This window comes from Salminus brasiliensis, chromosome 9 (genome assembly GCF_030463535.1).
Source record: "Salminus brasiliensis chromosome 9, fSalBra1.hap2, whole genome shotgun sequence".
Taxonomy (NCBI): domain Eukaryota; kingdom Metazoa; phylum Chordata; class Actinopteri; order Characiformes; family Bryconidae; genus Salminus; species Salminus brasiliensis.
Window position 1 is genome coordinate 29218599 of NC_132886.1, and position 19075 is coordinate 29237673.

A 19075-nucleotide genomic window follows, 5' to 3' on the forward strand; every position below is an offset into this window, starting at 1 on the left:
AAATGACGTTCGGTTGCCGTCACCATGGCAACCGCGCGGAGTCGGCAGTTAGCTACTCCAGGTCCCAACAAAAGTCAGCGCGCGAATCTGCGCCTCGATAAAAACGCTTTAATAACGCGCGAATATTAAAGATATTTCAGTCTGGAGTGATCGGCTAACAAATCGTGTACAGATTACAGCGGCGTGCAGAAGTTTGGGCACCCCTAGTCCAATTTTCTGTTACTGTAAATAGCGGGCGGGGGAGGTGGAAGGGGGGGGGGGGGGGGGTAGAAGTTAGAAGATGATCTCAAAAAGGCATGAAGTTAAAGAGTAAACTTTCCCCTGCATTTTAGATTGGTGTATTATTTTTATTTCATATAATTTTAACATGAAAATGAGAACTGAGCACCTTGCAAATGTTTGGGCATCCCAAGTGACCTGGCTTTTACCAAGGTCTCAGACTTCAGCTGACTGGCTTGTTAGGGCTATGGCTTATTCACAGTCATCATCATTAGGACAGGGCAGGGCAGGGCAGGTGATGCCAGTTTTACAAATAAGCTTTACAAATACTCGGATCACCAAACCTAAGAGCCATCGCTCGCTCTAAGCAGCTGCGTATTACTTTAAAAATTAAAATGGCAAAAAAATAAATAAATAAAAAATAGCATTTTCAGTTAGTCATGTCATTAAGAAATGGTGGAGGTCAAGTGAAAGTCTAGAGTACCAAAGCAACCTTCAAAGCCAATCAATATCCCTGTCTGACTGCAAGCGACAGCAAGCAAGGTTCAGCAGACTCTGTTCAGGTTTTGCTGTGCAGCTCCACAGCCTGAGCAAGCCTGATGCATTTTGGAAACAAGTCCTGTGGACTAATCAGGTTTAAACAGAACTGTTTGGAGTCCGGTACATTTGGAGTTGGATTTCAGGAATGGATTCAATTAAATACCAGAAAAGTCTGGAAAACAAACACCATAACTGTTAAAATAAATAAATAAATAAATAAAGATAGATGAAAAGAGGATGGCTTCACAGCAGGACATTTGAGTCATAAAGACCTCAAGAGATGCAAGCTGAAGGTTTTGCCATGCTCCCCACAGCCCCCCACCTAAACATCTTGCTTCAAACACGGAAAAGGGGAAAAAAAAATCAGGTCAACTTTTACTCGCCAAATTAGGAAACTTGACCAGATGTGCCCAAACGTCTACATACCACTACAAACCCACAGACATAAAAAGTCAAATTAGGGGAACACACAACTAATCATGAAAAATAAATCATTACAATAAATAAATAAATAAATAGACAACATGAACGGATATGAAACAGGTTTTGGCAAAACTTGCAGCAGACTGCAGCTAAGTTTAGGCCACACTGAGAAGGCACTTGACAGTAATTTGTGAGGAGAGAAATCCTCAGAAACAGCATTTATGTAATCAGAAGTCTCTCAAGACACTGGTGAGACGTCTCATTTTCTCTTCCATTGCCCTCTTGTTGCTCTCAGTTTCCTCCAGCAGCTGCCTCATCTCTTCCTCCACTTGAAACACCTGCGGGTAAGTGTGACAATATCAGCATAATCAGATTACTGTTCCTTATCAGATCTGAGTGTACAAGCAAGCCATACACAGGTCACAGTTTGCAAGCCAAAACTGGCAACAAATCTTACTGTACTATACCATTAATTCCATGCTTTTCTTTTTCTCATTCTGTTTAAAAAAAAAAAACTCAAAAAGATGAGGTGGGTTTCGAGTGCGTTTTTAAAATAAATTAAAGTAAAATATATAAAAAATGTGGAGTGAGCTGAATGTTTACTCATAGGATCAGAACATTACATGTCAACCATTTGTCCATTCCTTCACTACACATGGTTTAAGGGAGCTATTCTTTTTTGCTGTATATTAATGTCCATGTCCAATCGTATTAAAGTATGTCAAATAAACCAAATGAAAAACATGCAACACCTCCCTACTAGTGATCTCTATGGGTTCCAGACTTCAAGCAGTCACTGGCAGCACATTATTTATATCTAAGTATTAAATAAAATCCTTATATTTATACTGTGCCCTCCATAATGTTTGGAACAAACACATTTCCTGTAATCTAAGAGTATTCTTATACATTTTGTTTTCACCAGGTTAAAATGACACTTTTACACAGCCCCCCCTTTATTTCACAGGACCAAAACGTTTGGGACATTTGGCTTCACAGGTGTTTATGATTACTCAGGTGTTTTATTGCTCCATTAGTGCAGGCATAAGATACCTAGACTTGCTTCTAATTCTAAAACCTTTGGAGTCGGTAGATGCCATTATTCGACATGAGGACGAGAGCTGAGAAATCATTATGAGGGCTAAAAAACAATAACAACACCAGGATTACCAAAAACGAATGGCTCATTACATTAAAGAAAAATCCTCAATTGTCTGTCCGACAGATCAGAAAGAGCCTTCAGGAGGTGGGTGTGATTGGAGCATTGGAGATTTGATTAGGAAAATGTCTTCGTCCTAAACATTATGGAAGGTACTGTAATTGTGTTATTTTGTCCAATTACTTTGGAGCCTGTGTATGTAGGTGGTATTTTTTTTTGTTGCAGTACCCTCTGATTGGCCTGCTCCATCTGTTTCTGTTTGGCATTAGCCAGTTGTAGGAGCTCAGCCTGATGTGAAGCCTGCAGAGATTCCAGTTGTCTTCGGAAAGCATCATCCACACAGTGAAGCTTCTCAACAGCTGCCCTAAATAAACAACCCCCAAAAAAAGAAAGAATTAGTTAGCAATATGATTGTTTACAGGTTATGGTGGCTATACTGGGGCATTAAAGGATCAATTTGCTCTTACTTATGTGCTTGGGAAGCTTTATCCCTTTCCTCCAGCAGTGCTCTCTCCTTGGTGTCAAAGCCCTCTTTCATACGTTTCACCTGGCCCTCCAGCCTGGTCAGCAGGTCCGCCTTGTCCTGCCATTTTCGGCTTGAGGCGCTGACATGATTTAGCAACAATAACAACAGCTGTTATAACCAGTGAGGATATATGTGATTATTACATGTACATGTGATTATTAACTATGTTATAGTTTCATAGTTTTTTCAGCAATGCCCCCCCAACCTCCGCGCATCTTCTTCCATCAAGCAAATCAAGCCCTTGTTATCTTGACATTACTTTTTCAGGACTGTTCTAAACTAAAATCTTGGTTTTCACCCATTTCTCCTAAGAAAGTAAAAGCAGTAACGCGATTCTGAATCTGAATGTACAGCAATGGGTGTGGCTTAGACTATCCAAAGCTGACAAAGATATTTAAAGTGGGATTAAGCTAGTGGGTGGAAGTATTGAACACACCACCAATTTTCTGAGTACATATATTTCTAAAGGTGCCTATTGACATGAAATTCTTACCAGATGTCGTTAACAACCCATCTAGTCCACACATGCAAAGAAATCAAACCATATATGTCCAATAATTAAGTTATGTGTAATAATGGGAAATGACACAGGAAAAAAAAGTTGAACACGCTTACTGAAATGTATTTAATACTTAGTAAATATTTAATACTTAATAAAGCCTATGTTGTTTACAGCAGTTTAAGATGGCTCCTGTATGGAGAAACTAGTCGTATGCATTGCTCAGGTGTCAATACTTATTTCATCCGATGTATATGGAACAGCAGAAAATGCATTGTGTTTTAAAAAGGACATTTTTTACAGGATGCTGATGTGACCGTGCACAGGAGAAAGTTTGTTCTTTTGTTCTTACAGAAATATACTTATAACGTATTGCTGTATTAATTATCATGTATTGTTCTGTTGATTTTATGAGTAATGCATACTGTGGATAGTGTTTCCTTTACATGTTGTTTGTATTGCTTTGCTGTAACTGGCAAGGCCTGGCTGGACTATAATAATATATTAAATTCAATATCAGACCTTTTTTAATGCCCAGCAACGAGTTCAGCACATACTATAGGCCGTGTTTACACCATGTGGGTACAAACGTACCTGTATGCTTCTTTGAGCTCCTTCATCTCAGCCTCTTTGTCAAATAGCTGCTGTTTCAACTCTTCTTTCCTGAGGCTGAGTTTCTCAACAGTGTCTCTGAGTTCAGCTACAGAGGCCATCTCCTCCTCCTGTTGCTGCTGGAATCTCCTCTGAGCCTCCAAGTTCTCCTCACGCAGGGCACGAAGCTGCTGGTCCCGTTCCTGCACTGCCTGTTAGAAGTAGTAAAAAGGTGGCTTGTATGATGTAACATATAAATATATGTTTCACTGAAATTCATAGTAAACAGCAGTGAAATCACCTCTTTTAGCTTGCGGATTGTCTCCGTCTGGTCATCCACTATCTTTGCTTTGATCCTCAGAGCGTCATTGTCCTTCTCATTCTGTTTCTTCTGAGTCTCCAGCTCAGTAGACAGAACTTCAATTCTGGCCTCCAAGCGCCCTCGGTCCTGGGCAAGGGATGCTCCTAAAAAACAGCAACAGCAGCAAAAGAAAAAAAAAAAATCAATAGATCTTTCACCATTTTACTAGAGAAGCACTGATATGGAATTATTGGGTTGATACAATGATCACTTTAATGGTGTAGACCAATATAAGAGAACAATATATCATACATCCCCTCTATTTTTACACCCAGAGTTTATGATTTTTCAGTGTGGGGTACCTTGCTGGGCCAGCTCCTGTCCCCAGAGTCTCCTCTCTGCCCGAAGACCTTCTATCACAGACTCCTGTGCAGCAAGTTGAGAGATAAGCCTGCTCTTTTCTTTTTTAAGGAGTTCCAGCTGCACACTTACACGCCGTTCCTCCTCTGCACCTGCCTCCAGTGTCCGCACTCGTGTCTACAACACACAACCACAGTTGGGGAGAGGTTAAAAAGTTCTAACAAACTCTAATGTGATCACATATCTGACTTTACACTGGTGAGTATATAAACAAGGCCAAACAAACCACACAGATTACCATGATGACTCAATGCAGACTTGAATGGCTCCTTACCTTTAATTCTGTTACAATGTCGCGTTTGGCTTTGATGAGTTCCGCTATACGAGCTTTCTGTTCCTTCACCATAGCTGTGAGTTCCTGCACCAGCGAGCCAGACTGTTTCTCTTTCCTCTGAGACTCATTCAGAGCTGCCTTCACCTCAGAGAGCTGCGTAGACACATGGTCAAAGCCCTCCTTCACCTAACCACGTGCAGGGGCACACACACAAAAGCAGCCAGGTAATCAGTCATTTAAATAGCATTCAATAATGTGAAGCTAACTGTATTCTCTTAAAAGGTATACATTTTATTTTGGCATAGTTGAATAATGAGAGTTCATGATACTGAAACTGCGGACCTTAACGCTGTTGTTTCTTAACTGAAAATAAGCCACTAGACTCTACTACTTATGGGAATACGGGTTGCTACGCAAACCAGGCCTTGTGGCCACAGCTTTTCCTGTGCCAGTGTCCACAGAAGAGAAGATCAAAAGTGTTGCATGCCAAAGCGGAAGCCGGGGAAGATTGGGGGGGGGGGGGGTTAGCTAACCCTACTCAAACCTGGGTTATACCAACTCTTCTCTCCAGCGTCTACTTCCTTAAAACCAAACCAGACTACTCCAGACTTGAGCTAACCACACACCAACAAGGGACCTCAAACCAAAGGGGAACCCATGCGAAGAAGCAAGCGAGTGCTAGGCTAAAAGATAATGCTAACTGATCCGTCACCACCATGCTTAATGATATAGTAAACAGGATTCCTAAGAGGAGAAACAACACCATAGGATCATGCTTGTGCATTGCCCAACCACTGCCTTTATTACCATCATCAGAATAACTTCCAAGCGCTATAGAAACACAGGCACTTGCACTATGCTTGACTGAGACAGCACAAAATGAATTCAGACATAGTAAATAGGCCGTTATACAACAAACGAACAATGTGGAACACCGCCAAGAACTTGGGTGTGAGTATTTTTCCAGACCATGCCAAATCCAACATGTTCAGCGAGTTGAAATCTGCCTCTTTTCAAAGTGACGACAGTGCTTGGTCATCTAACTCCTGAGCTCACTTAGTCATGTCTTCAGTGGTAGCAACTATTTTTATTTTAATTTCGTTATAAACACATCACAGTAAATAATACAAAGTTTAAAATACCTACACCCCTATCTATATTTGAAGGTTCTCTGACTGAAGTGAGTAAAAGTGCCCATGCCTGCTCAGAAATATATATATATTTTTTTGCACTATAGTGTAATAAAGCATCTGGAATTTCTCAAAATACTGCTTTCCACCAGATCTCTAAATAAAACAAACAAATGTAAATATACAACACATACAGAACAGTGCACATTTTACATGATGATGTTCATAATAAAGTTTCTAAAATTTGTATAATGACCATCACTAGGAAACAAGTCTAGCCAACATCCCATCTATTAAAAACGTAAGTAATGGTGTTGATACACCACAGTTCTTCCAGGCCTACCTCAGAGAAGCGATTTGCTTCGATGGTGAGAGCCATACGGAACTCATCCTCCAGGCTGGCGTATTGCTGATGGGCACCGGACAGTTTCTGCTCCATCTCAGTGTACCTCTGAGCGTGCCGTTCCTCCACAGCCGCCACCTCCTTCCCTACGGCCTCCCGAAACTCAGCCCCACCAGGAACCAGCCGAGTAGACAGCTCTTTCCTGAGTGCCGGTAAAGCAGTTGTTTAACCAAAAAATGAAACCCTTTCCACGATTACGACAAATACAGTGTTTTAGACATTTTATGGGGTCTGAAGTTTGCTTCCTTAGTTTAGTCCTAGAACTACAAGTCTAATGTAAAGAATGAAAGCTTCAGCAGATGCAGGTGGATAAATCCTCTGATTCTCAGACATGGCTATATGTAGCACAGGGTCCCCCCCAAAAGTTTAGGTTTAAACTGTACTGTATGAGGGGTAGCAAAACTGAAACATCAAGCATATTGGCTGATCATCTACATTTGGGGTAAAAATAATCTTAAAAATGCAGACCTATATGATAAAAATTAGAAGTTGGCAAGTTGGCCACATCTCCTCAACTTATCTATTCAGATTTGTGCACGACTTCATTCAGCCTGTAAACACTAGCAAGCCTGCCTGGAAATCACGTGGATTTTGGACAGCTCTTGGAAATGATTGTGGGTGTGTGTGGGGTGAGATTCACACCTGTGTGCCTCCTCCCTGGAGGTCAGCAGCTCTTGCATTTGTTGTAGCTTGTCTTTATGCTGCCGCAACGATGCCCTGAGTATTTCTACCTCTCGCTTCAGGACAGCACACTTGTTCTCCAGCTCCTGCTTCCTCTTCATCTGATGGAGAAACAAAAGTTTTAAATCATTGTTTTTTTTATTGCACAGTAAGACAAATAAATCTGTCTGTGCTTCCACGGTTGCCTTATTGCAAAAGCTGTAATTAATCTAGTTACTTATAAAATTAGTGTTTACTTTAATAGATCATTAAAGTAATTTCTGTAGTATTTTATTTAAATGCTGTTCCCAAAAAAACTGAAACGATAACTATAAAAGATACGTGACTAAAATTCATAATATTTTAACTCGTTCAGCCTTTTAGCGACCTTCACAAACAAGCTCGCTAAATCACCTCATTACTAAAGCCAGTTTAGGAGGAGCGTTTGATTCCTCACATTTATCCAGTCCTCACTGAATGGGGTGAACAAGGCTAAATGGCTAGAAAGTAGAATGACATTAATGACGTCATTAAAAAGTTTAATGACATTAATCCATATTTCTATTTTTAAAATGCTAGCTAGCAGATCCTTGAATTTTTGGGCTAAAAACTTACCAATGCATTTTAATATTAAATAGGTTTATGACTATACACTCTAAACATGCTTAAATGGATCTTTAAGCAATGCTCTAAAAAACACTTGTTCTTATAAACAGGCATTTCTGTAAAAGAGCTGTGAAAGGGATCAGTCAACACCTTTACATTGCCTTCTTTAAATCTTTGAAAGGTTCTTCACACATCACAGATCTTTTCTGAACAGATTCTTTATTTATAGCTACCGAGTGCTGACTGCCTGGCCAGCTTATGCACTCATTGGCCGTTTGCACTCGCTGACATCTTGAATGTACTCAAGGTCGTGTTTAAAAGGCAGTGTTGAAATATTCCTGCTGCTCTGTGTAGAGAATACAAGTGCAGTTGTGTGTTTACAAATGATTAGTCAGTTCCACTCTGTGATCTGGCTCAACATTCAACGTTCATTCTGGACTCCTTGTGTAGAGAGCCCCCTAATGTCTGATTACACCAGAAGGCATAATCAAACAGTACTTTCACTCACTACAAGCTGTGTCTTATTACCTCTTCAGCTTTCTGCCTGGCCCCGAGTGCCTCTTCCTGCAAAACACTCTCCTCTAGACTGCGCAGCGCCCTCTTGTGTTGGTCCGCTTGGCTGCGCAGCTGCTCCAGCTGTTCTGCTGAGTTCTTACACCTTTCCTCCAACTCCTCCACCCGAGCCTGCTGCGCCGTCCGGTCAGAGCGCTCCTTCAGCAGCAACTCCTTCAATCTGTCATATGAATATAGTTTAATTTAGGTAAACAGGTGTGTATGAAATAAATAAATAAATAAATAAATAGAAAGAAAAATCAGTGGCATGCAAAAGTTTTGGCACCGCTGATCATAATATCTGTGAATAGTTTAAAGAAAGGCGGAAAAAAATGCAAACAAAAGCACCTTGCAAACTTTCAAGCACTTTCAAGCAAGAGATTCAAGAGATCTAATCTCTAAGATTTAAGCGCTCAAATTTCTGTCAGTGAGGAAATAAGATTTTGATTACAAGTTATTGTGATTAATATTTTAGTACTAATAGTATAACACAAAAATACACCTGCACACTCATTCACATGCACACGCAGTCCTAGCTTATCTGCATGGATCCAATAGCAATTTTCTTACCTTCAGATTTATTACCTTCTTTAAATTGAAGAGTAGTCTTTTAAGGCTAAGAGTATATTTACTGCTGAAAGGCCAAATTCACAGTTGACAGTGGCATTCTGTTCCTTTTTGAATTATTTTTTAATTTCATCCAGTAAGGTATTTTTACTGCATACAAGCTTCAGATTCTCTGCAGTTACACTCAACCAGCTCTGTGTGTGTCAGGAAAAAACTACTTTAAAATATTCAAGGTTTTGCCATGCCATTCACTTTCCCTAAATATCATCAGAAAACTGAACAGACCTCAAAAGTGCAGTAAGTCAGCTTAAGAATTACACAGAACTAGAGGGCTTTTGCAAGGAATGAGTGAAAATCCCCCCAAACAAGTGTGAAAGACTCTTAGCTGCGGCATGCAGGGTGTCAAAACCTTTTCCTTTTTATGAAAATATGCCATTAAGTATGTAACTTCAAGCTGTATGAAAACCATGTCATCTTTTTAGCACTTCATTTCAGTAACAGAAAAATTGATGCCCAAATGTGACTGTAAAGTGGGCCTCAGGGGAAATGAGCAGGGGACTGCATCATAAAGAAGACCCTGTTAATGAAGCGAATTTCATGGTGGAAAACCAAGGTCAGCCAGTATCCCCTCCACAAATGACGTTTTTGTATCTTGGTTACCAAATCTAGTCTAGTTTAGTAAAGTATATTAAAAGTTCTATTATATATTATAATAATAATAATAATAATATATTATAATTATTAGGAAATTAGGAATAAGAATTTGTCATTGAAACATTACCAACAGACTCAAGATTTAATCAAACTCAGCACAAATAATATCTTCCATAATATCTAAAATATGCAGTAGGATTTGTTGAGCTCACAAATAATGATCATCATCATTCTGGTTTTGAGTTACAGAGTTACTACAGTTTACTCTGACCTCTATAAGATTAACGTAATTAGCGAGAACAAGTACCAAAGTCAAGAGTTGAGCTGATGGATGAGTGACTCCAGACATATGTCGGTTAACACGCCTTTAATCTTCAGATTAATTAAGACTCAGAGGGGACAGAGCCACTAGAGGCCTGTCCTGTGCACAGACCCTCTACGTCATTCAGCATCCATATGGATGTTTGCAGTTTGATCTTTCTAAGATCAGTGAACCTCTGAATTTTTCTTAATTATTCAAAAATATACTCAAATTCTAAGAACACAGCTTGAGCTTGTAGCAGTAGTAGACTCAGCAGCTCCGTTTTATGAATGCACCAAAGGAATAGCTTAAATGTAGTAGATCAGTCAAGACATGTTTCATGAATAAAGTTTGCTTCGTTAGTTTCGATCTCCTGCAACAAGGCTAATGCTGCTAAAGAGAATTAAAGGTAAGATGCTTAACATGTAACACACCTCGAGCCAATTATTATATACTCACCTTGAATCATGCAACAATACTCTCAAATAAACCTGATTAGGCTTCACAGCTGCTACTACTGCTGCTTTTAGAGAACATGGATAACGGTGCAGTGTTGTGTAGAGAGCAGTGTTAGAACCTAGATTATGGAATTATGTAAGAAAATGGCCTAAAGGTTAGATAAGTGGGCTTGAAACCTGGCAGGGGTAGAGCTAGGAGGAGTGAAGGAATAGTGCTTTCTCCATGGCTGCCCATTGCTCTGGGTATGTTTGTCCACCCTCCAAATTCAGTTGCACTACAAGCTACATTCAGCTTTATAACTGACATAAATGCATGTGATTGGATCATTTTTGGAAACTAAAAACCATTTTCATATCAAAAAAATTCTCTTTTTGTGCGTTTCCTCACCTGTCAGTTGTATGTAGAGCCATGCTCTGGAGATCTTTCTCCTCAACGGCACGCGTCTGCAGGCCCTTCACTTGCTCTGTGAGCTTCTTCACAGCCTGCTCTGCCTTCCAGCGCCGCTCCCGCTCTTGGTCCCGCTCTTCTACTATCGCCTGCAAAGACACAACAAACATATCTTTTCTCTTCATGCGCCCATTCGCATTCCTCAGCTCGACCACTTTAGCATCTTTAAAGAATGCTGTGAACTTCCAAAGACCCATTTGCATACTCTGTATGTCTCCTCTTCGGTTTGATGTGGCTTTTTGTCAGGAGTGATTCGGCCCACTCCAAGACCCCTCTTCCCTGAGGCTGGCGCGTCTGTACATCCCAGGCTCTGGACAGCTGCCCGCCGCCTGGAGCCAGCGGCAAGCTTTGAGCCCCGCCGCTTTTGTGCATCTGTTTCACTAGAAAGGAAGCGGACACCATTCCAAACAAACCTAATTAATGAGGCAGAATAATGACATTAACAAAGACCAAACAGCACGCAGTGAGACGAAAACGAATTCTGTGTGTTTGTAGACTTCTTTGTGAGAAAAGAAACAACTAAAATAGCCTGAAACCAATTTATAGACATTCTAGACCATGAATGTAAACTTATCCAAACTCAACTATGAGCAGCCCTGTTTATACATAAAAGCCATTTTGTGGCATTCAACTTTAATGGCACTGCACTTTAATGGTGTTTCTGAAAATAAGGATAAATCCCAACGTTTACAGCGCAACAATAAATCATCATTAAAGTGCAGCAACAGAGCAAGTGTCACCATGTTTGCTCCAATGAAGCCAAATGAACTGCAGTTGAACTGGTGACAGGGTAATCATTCACGTCCGAGAGTAATCTCTAATAGGGAGGAGCAAAGGCAATTACCGGACTAGATAAATTACAGGAGCATATCAAAGCCTTTGTCTCTAGGCAAAGACTAGTCCTTTTGTGACTTTGACGGACTGCACTTAACAAATGCAATTCAGTTCAAGTACACTGTAACGGAGAGTCAATGCACCTGTCCGATCGTTTGCTTTTGGCATCTTTCAGCAGCTTCTGTCCCGTGGTCCTTTTGGGACAAGGAATTCTTGAGTGCCGTTGATTCTCCTTTGCATTGTCACACTCGCTCTCTGATGTCTGATCAGTGTCCCTTTTTGCTTTCCGTACTACAGACTGAGAAGCTGTGCTCGCATCCGGGCCTGCTGGAGTCTGGGATTAAAAAAAAAAAAACAAAAAAAAAACAACACACACACAAGAAGAAAAAAAAAAGTGCAAGGTTTTAAAGTAGCCAAAATTTAAAATGTTGTGAAAGAAAATTTGCTCAAAAATGTAAAAATAGTAAATATGTGAGTGTGATTGGGGCAAAAAATGCTTAGACAGTTGTATCATAATGAAATATGCCAGGTTTTCTTTTATAGGGGGCTCTTAAAGTTTAAAATCGATAATCATAATCCTGAAAACACATCACAGTTCACAGTTCTTTAAATAAAAGGCAGTCAATAGTGTCAATTATAGAAAACATGGTAGCACACAGGTTCATGATTTGAGAAACTCGTAGTAATAATAGAACTTTAAATAAGAAGACCTGAGCTCGCCGACTAAACATTCTAAGACCAACCTCCAACATCTGAATGTTGACAGTAGTTTTAGAGAGAATAACTGTCCGTGGCACACCAGTAAAACACCACCAAACCAAACAGCAGGTCCTCATTATTAGAAAAACGGGGAATAACAAAAAGTTGAAAGCTTTAATCCATATGCAGACAGGATTAAATTTACATGGGGACCTGGGGTAATTCCCTCTTTCACAAGGGAATTCTCCTTCATCCTCGAAGAACATTACAGGCTGAACCACCTACTGTTCTTCACTGAACTCAGCGATTATCTGACATTTTAAACCCGTTCTGATTTACATCTCTGTATATTTACAGTGTAAAAATGGATTAAGGATTTTAAAAACTCAAAAAACAGTTTGCACTGGAGGAGCACCACAAGCTTTTGAAAAAGGTTAGCTTCACCTCATTTAGGATGGCAAAACACCAGTAATCGGACTGCATCTCCACAGGGTAGCACTGAAGTGTACTTTGAAAGGTTTGGCAATAAGCAAGTCCTCTTTTTCCATCATCCAAAGCGATGCCATTATCAATGTCTTAATAAAAAACAAGACTAAACAGCGGAATTGGTGGGCTTGTAGCTATGGTAACCAGGAAAACGTGAGTTTCTAGTGGATGCGCAGCCGCATGTGGAACATCATCAAACACAAACATAAATTCATCATGTCCATTTTAACCAAACATTTCCGGACAAACAGGAACAAACGCAAACCAACTCATTGTTTGTGTTTGTTCGGTCAGTGTTTTCTGGCTTTAACAGCTCTCAGCTGTTCATTAGAAGAGCTGAACATGAAAAAAAAGATGCATTTTCCTGAAAAGTTGGCCACTGCTGCATTAAGATTGCATGTGTAGACATACATGAAACAGTGGCTAAGTGGCGGATGCAGATTCCCTGAAAACATCAGATCTGTCAAGGCATATAATGTGTTCGTGCAACATGTAAACATAATTAAGTACATAGCATAAGTAATGTAAACATATCTTAACTGCTCAAACAAATCAGATATGGGCCTTTACCATGCCGGATGAGGACTATAGGCTCCTGATATACCTTGTGGAAGAGTTGAGACACCTGCTGTTCCAGTTTTTTAAGGCGGAGCTCATTTGTCTGGTTCTCTGAAGTGAAGTTTCGTCTGTGTGGGCTGCGCTGAGGGTGGTCTTGCGTAGTCATTTCATCGGGCGTCCCCAAAGCTTGGCCGCGGTGTCGAAACTGAGTAAGAACCTCATCAATCCGGGGAGTGGGAAGAGGAGCATCTGGCTGGACCTATGTGACAGAGAGCTAATGAGCCTTGACATTGCCATTCCTATGAATGTAGGATTGAACACATCACGCATCACATGACTCATTTTGGAATATTTCAGTAAACTGACTCTAATAAATTTATTAAACACATAAGAAAGGTCCAGGGTGTGTTTAATTTTAATTACTGAATAGAAAAAAAGTTTTAAACTGTGGTTTAAAATTGATACTTCAATTTATCAATCAAAATAAACAACATACTTTATAGAAAACTAAAGGGTTTAATAATTCAGATTATTTCAGAGTTCTATTACGCTTTCAGATGGTTGAACATGCAGTATTTGTTGCAGCTCTAAACAGCATTATGGAAGACTTCCGTTTTGATTAAAAGGCTAAAATATGCACCAGCTCTGTGCTGACATTAGTGTCTGTTGAAATAAGAAATTCCAGAAAATCCTCCAGGCCAGGCACATCCAGTGGACTCTCATCTCCTGAAGGGGCACGATTCCCCAGTCTGTCTTCTCCATCAAGAGTGGAGACCTGCTGCAAAGACTGCATGACCATCTCCCTGTAGCCTACAGATGAAAGAACATACAGCATATAGAATTAAAAGGACTTTGTCTAGCAGAACCTCACTTCTGACTGGACTTGGAGCATGATTGTGAATTAGGCCAATTATGACTATGGTCTATTAAACCTGTACATCTCTTTAAATGAATGGGAACATTTAATTAGCAGATGATCGTTTGATAAAAGTAATTAAAACATTTTTGTTAAATTACACTGGACATGGTCAGCCAAGGCAGACTAGGAGGAGTCCATTAAACAGGCATGTCTAAAAAGCTGTGATTAAATATATTTACAAGATTAGGTCTATTTACAAGAAAGAAAAGATTCATACTCAGTTTTTAATATTGCTTTGTTACCCTACCATTATTTTTGTGCAATGCAATATTTCTTTTATGTGAATTTTGAAATCTCAAAATTGATGATGGAAATCACAGGATGTTATTACAATTACTGCTCATGGTGTAAACAACAATAAATAAATAAATCAGTTAGTTAGTTAGCTCACTAGTAACACTTTTATGGCAATAATAAATGTTATGTTCTTGGCAAAAAAGTGGACAGAATTAATGACAACAGGACAATCAGATTAATATTTTCAAAATTAATTAAAGTCTGGGTCTGAAACAAGAAAACAATGAAATTCAAGAATCATAGGTCCTTGATTCATATAAAGAAAATCAGAAGTAGATGATGGAGGTACAAACGGTCAAAACTGTTTGTATGTGAACTCATAAAATATATAATAAATGTAATAAGAAACAAATCTGAAAACTGTATTAAACTACGATTCCTACAATGAATAGGTGAAGAAACACCAACCACTCAGAAACCTCAGAGGCTTTCTACTTTTAATTTATAACACAGAGTGCCATCACATCACACCAATGGCTTGATTTAGCTGCAAAAACAGAGGTGTGTTTAGGGCTTTGACCACTCTATTGGGTTGGAAGACTTGCAGAGAGACCTGGTGTGACTAAACTGAAAGAATGAAAAATCACTTTAAAATGGCTGCCAACCTGGAAGACTGCAGACTGGATTATCCACACCGTCCATACAAAGAGTAACATCTCTCAGATTGCGCAATCCCACCATGCACTGCAGTAGATGGTTCATGCTGTCCAGATGGTTACTGTGAAGCTGGAGATGTTTCAGTTTGTATTCAGCTCCATGAAGATATAAGAGGCCTGCAGACACACAACACAACACTGTGGAGATGTACCCATACCTACACTATTGCACTAAAGTATTGGGACACCTGCTAATTCATTCTTTTAAAATGAAGTTTACCCTGCATTTGTTGGAGTAGCTTCTCTGCTTTTCTACTAGATTTTGGAGCATTGCTGTGAGGATTTAATTGCATTCAGTGACAGATCGTTCTCATCTCATCCCCAAAAGTACTGGATGGAGCCCCATAATTCCAGAGAATACAGGTTCACTGCTCCATAGCTCTGGGAGGCTTTATAGCCCTGTAGTTTATGCCTAGAATTAGGCATGGTGCCAACAAGTTCATGTTTATCTGCTTCAGAGAGTCCTATTCTGTTGGCAATACTTCTCGGCAGGGGCAAGACAAGCTGTGTGTGTGTGTATTTGCACATTTGTGTCAGCAATGGGTGCAACTTAAAGTAGTTAAATGCATTCATTGGAAGGGGTGTCCACAAACATTTGGACATAGTGTATGAACATATAAATATGCTCCCCAGACAATAAATTAGTAGCATTTCTTCTCAAATGCTTGGTTATGCTTCCCTGTGCCTTAATAAACAGCGTCAATCCTGTCATGTATGACCTTTTGAGAAAGGTCTTGTCCCTTTTCATTCCACCCCTACACTAACTCCAAGCAGAACACCACCCTGACACTCTCACATTCCAGGGGGGCAACAGAAGGGTGCACAGCCACAACCATCAAGATGCAACACTGGGACATTCTGACTGACCACCAAGGCCACCAAGGAGGAGTCTTGTTTTCTTTTCATCACACAGATGACCGAGTACGTGTGCACTGTTGACCTGTGAAGGTGATGGAATCAGGATGAACTGTGGGAGGAAGACAAACCAGTGGAGGCAGTGTGATGCTCTGGGCAGTGTACTATCGAGTGTTTGTGGGATGTGCTGGAACAGGGTGGCCCCACCTCACAACTTGGGGCATTTTCACACCCGGTTAAATTGGACTCTGTCCCCGGTCAAACCCAACTATCAGGTGTACACCGCAAGCTGAACGGCTTCCCTAGCAAGGTGTTATCCTGGTATACTGCCCATATATCTACTACAGCTATGAATAAATACTATCCCTGCCATTGCTCCATGTTAAATTGCATAACATTTCTATTAGTCCAGAATACAGGACCTTATTCCTGTATTTACTTTCTTGCTCCCACCCCAGACAGGACTGACCATTAAGCCCCTGATTCGGACCACAGTAAATAACCACAGAGGCGGGTCCAACAGGGACCAACATAATTTTACGCATATCATACAGAGAACTGTACTTCATAAACAGCAACCGGTATATTATGATAACCTACTGTTGAAATGTTAACTTACCAGTCAGGTCATTTATTTGATTGTAAGACAAGTTGAGCCTTGTGACATTTATGAGTCCATTAAGACCTAAACAGGGGGAATCTGGTTTATCAGTCATGGCACAAAAATAACTTTGCATTCATTTGACAGAATTCTGCCCAAAAAAGCATATAAACACATTAAAAAATGACAGAACAGCTTTGGCTGCACTGTACTATTATTAGCAAGCTTTACCTTCCACCTTGGTGATGTTATTGCAAGACAGGTTCAAGGTGCGCAATGAAGTAAGGCCGCCAAGGCCCTCGATGCGAGAGATGTGATTGGACGAGAGGTCGAGGTGTCTTATGTGCCATGCTGTCGTCAAACCTTCAATCTTTGACAGTCGATTACAGTGGAGATTTACAGATGTGATACTGGAGTTTAGTGGAACCTCTAATAAACTATAAAAAAGAGAAATATTCACAATGAAACATAAACGACAAACACCAGCACAAAGTAATATCAGAATGGAATTCTTTTTGAGAACAGCTGTGCAAGTGCCAGGGGGATGGGCAGCTCCAAGGGGTGAAAGAAAAAGGAAGTCGGGGGAATAAATAAATAAAAACAAAAACACACACACACACACACAAATATACACACACATTATATTATTTTGAAATCATCAGCGTTACAGAGAAATGTAACACTTATTCTGTTGGGCAGCATCAGGAATAGAATGCAGATATTTTAGGGCAGTAGTCCACCATCACCTAAACACTGACCTCGTCCTATTAGTTGCACCTGCAGCCTTGCACCCCTCGTTTGCTGGGTCTCCGATTTCTTTACGTTTTTATATATACTCTGGAGCAACCCCTATGAGCACTTAATATGTCGGCATTAAATCACACTTTCGTAAAGAAAATTAACCTGTGACGTTCCTCACATAAAACAAACAATTAACAGAGAATAAAGCTCTAAGCGTGAGTGGAATATATTATCTTTTTCTTTATCAAGATTGAAATGATTTGGTCGGTCATGTTTCTTAAGACAAAGTGTGTCCATATACTTTTCAAAACTTTCAGACACCTTGAGACTCAAACGTTGGGTTACTGTATAGTAGGGCCTTGATAATACTGTGTCAGTCCCAAACCCTACCAGCTCTGGTCCTGGAGAGCTCAGGTCCAGCACAGCTTGATGTTGATTTCCCTGATCAAAACACCCCTATATATTACACACAGATGCAGATTAATATACATGAAGATTACCTTGAAATATCTTTATCTATTAGGCAAAGCTCTCCAACAGCCATGACCTGTAAGGAACCTGTTTGAGAAAATGACAGTGAAGACAACACAGCCAGCCTCAGTGAAGTGCAAAGCAATTGATCATTACAGAACAAACAGAAACAAGCTGTTACTAACTAACTAATGTGCTTCTGAGAAGTGCTGAGATCTACATTAGACATAAAAAATATAACAAAAATATATTATGCCATAAACCTGACCGTGAAACGAGGTAAACAGACCTGTTGGTTAGCTGCAGTACTTTACAGAGAGCTGTGGGAGAGAGACGCGTCGCCAAGGCACAGAAAGCAGGGCTGTATGTTAGCTCGCTAGCCTAACGATAACAAGTGCTAGCTAACAAGTCTGTGTTTGCTGGCTATGAGACTGTTTTACTTAATTTACCTCAAATTATGTGAAACCTGCATCTAGTTCATGCCTACTTTTCGTACTTAGCTAAGGCGTTGCTTAGGTCTTAGAAAACATGAGGATCAACGATGAGGATGTTTCTTACTAGCCAGCTAGCTAAAGTGACCTAGGTAGCTAGCTAGCTAAGTCTTACCTTAGATTAAGGTTAACCTTCATTTAGTTATACAGTTAAACTGGAAAAGTAACGTTAATAATGAGTGTTATCTACAGCTGTCATCGCTTCGTGAACAGGTTTCCTGTCCAGGACTGAATTAGCCCGCTGGCTAACGGTGGCTAGCTATCGATGTGTGTGAATCTGCAGGTTGGGGAATTTAGTTAGCTAGCTAGCTAGAGCTAGACAAGCTAACTTCATCTCCCCTAAACCAAAAACTAGCGATTAACTGTAAGACTGTAAAGTCAGATCCAAGTTACTAACTAGCTACCAGTCAGTTTGGGCTTGTGTCGAGGGCTGGATATCTAGCTAGCTAAGACCTAGACGACCAGCTGACTTAGCTAACGTAGCTAGCTACACAGTCGAAAGCCACCGTTAGCTAACTAGATACATTAAGAGCAATGTATTGATTAACGCTATAAATAAAAACTGTATGAATAATAAAGTGGGAAATATTATTGATAGTGTGGATCAGAATATCTGAACCTACTGTGATAAACTCCACCTAGCGCTGACTGTTCACCGAGAGTCACAACACTGCCCTGCTGTGAAGATTGAACAGCGCGCCCCTCGAGGCGGGACGTCCTCCGCTCCTCTATAAAG

General features: G+C 40.2%; 1 protein-coding gene across 4 annotated transcripts; it reads right to left on the reverse strand.

Moving 5' to 3' along the window:
• Positions 1–93: 93 nt before the first annotated feature.
• Positions 94–19068, reverse strand: lrrcc1 (leucine rich repeat and coiled-coil centrosomal protein 1). Of its 4 annotated transcripts, none has more exons than XM_072688145.1 (20): positions 18138–19068; positions 17878–17935; positions 16868–17073; positions 16655–16720; positions 15130–15297; positions 13964–14118; positions 13355–13567; positions 11709–11899; positions 10937–11111; positions 10672–10820; positions 8280–8484; positions 7128–7267; positions 6426–6627; positions 4953–5138; positions 4621–4795; positions 4259–4422; positions 3961–4169; positions 2809–2946; positions 2570–2705; positions 94–1520 (listed from the first exon to the last, which is right to left on the reverse strand). In XM_072688145.1, the coding sequence occupies exons 2-20, from the start codon at positions 17919–17921 to the stop codon at positions 1410–1412; spliced, it is 3033 nt and encodes a 1010-aa protein (XP_072544246.1). In that variant the 5' UTR covers positions 17922–17935; positions 18138–19068; the 3' UTR covers positions 94–1409. The 4 variants fall into 4 exon arrangements, with proteins under 4 accessions (XP_072544246.1, XP_072544247.1, XP_072544245.1 ...); XM_072688146.1 differs by having other exon boundaries at positions 4953–5105; positions 13949–14118; XM_072688144.1 differs by having other exon boundaries at positions 13949–14118; positions 18963–19067.
• Between the last annotated feature and the right edge of the window lie 7 nt (positions 19069–19075).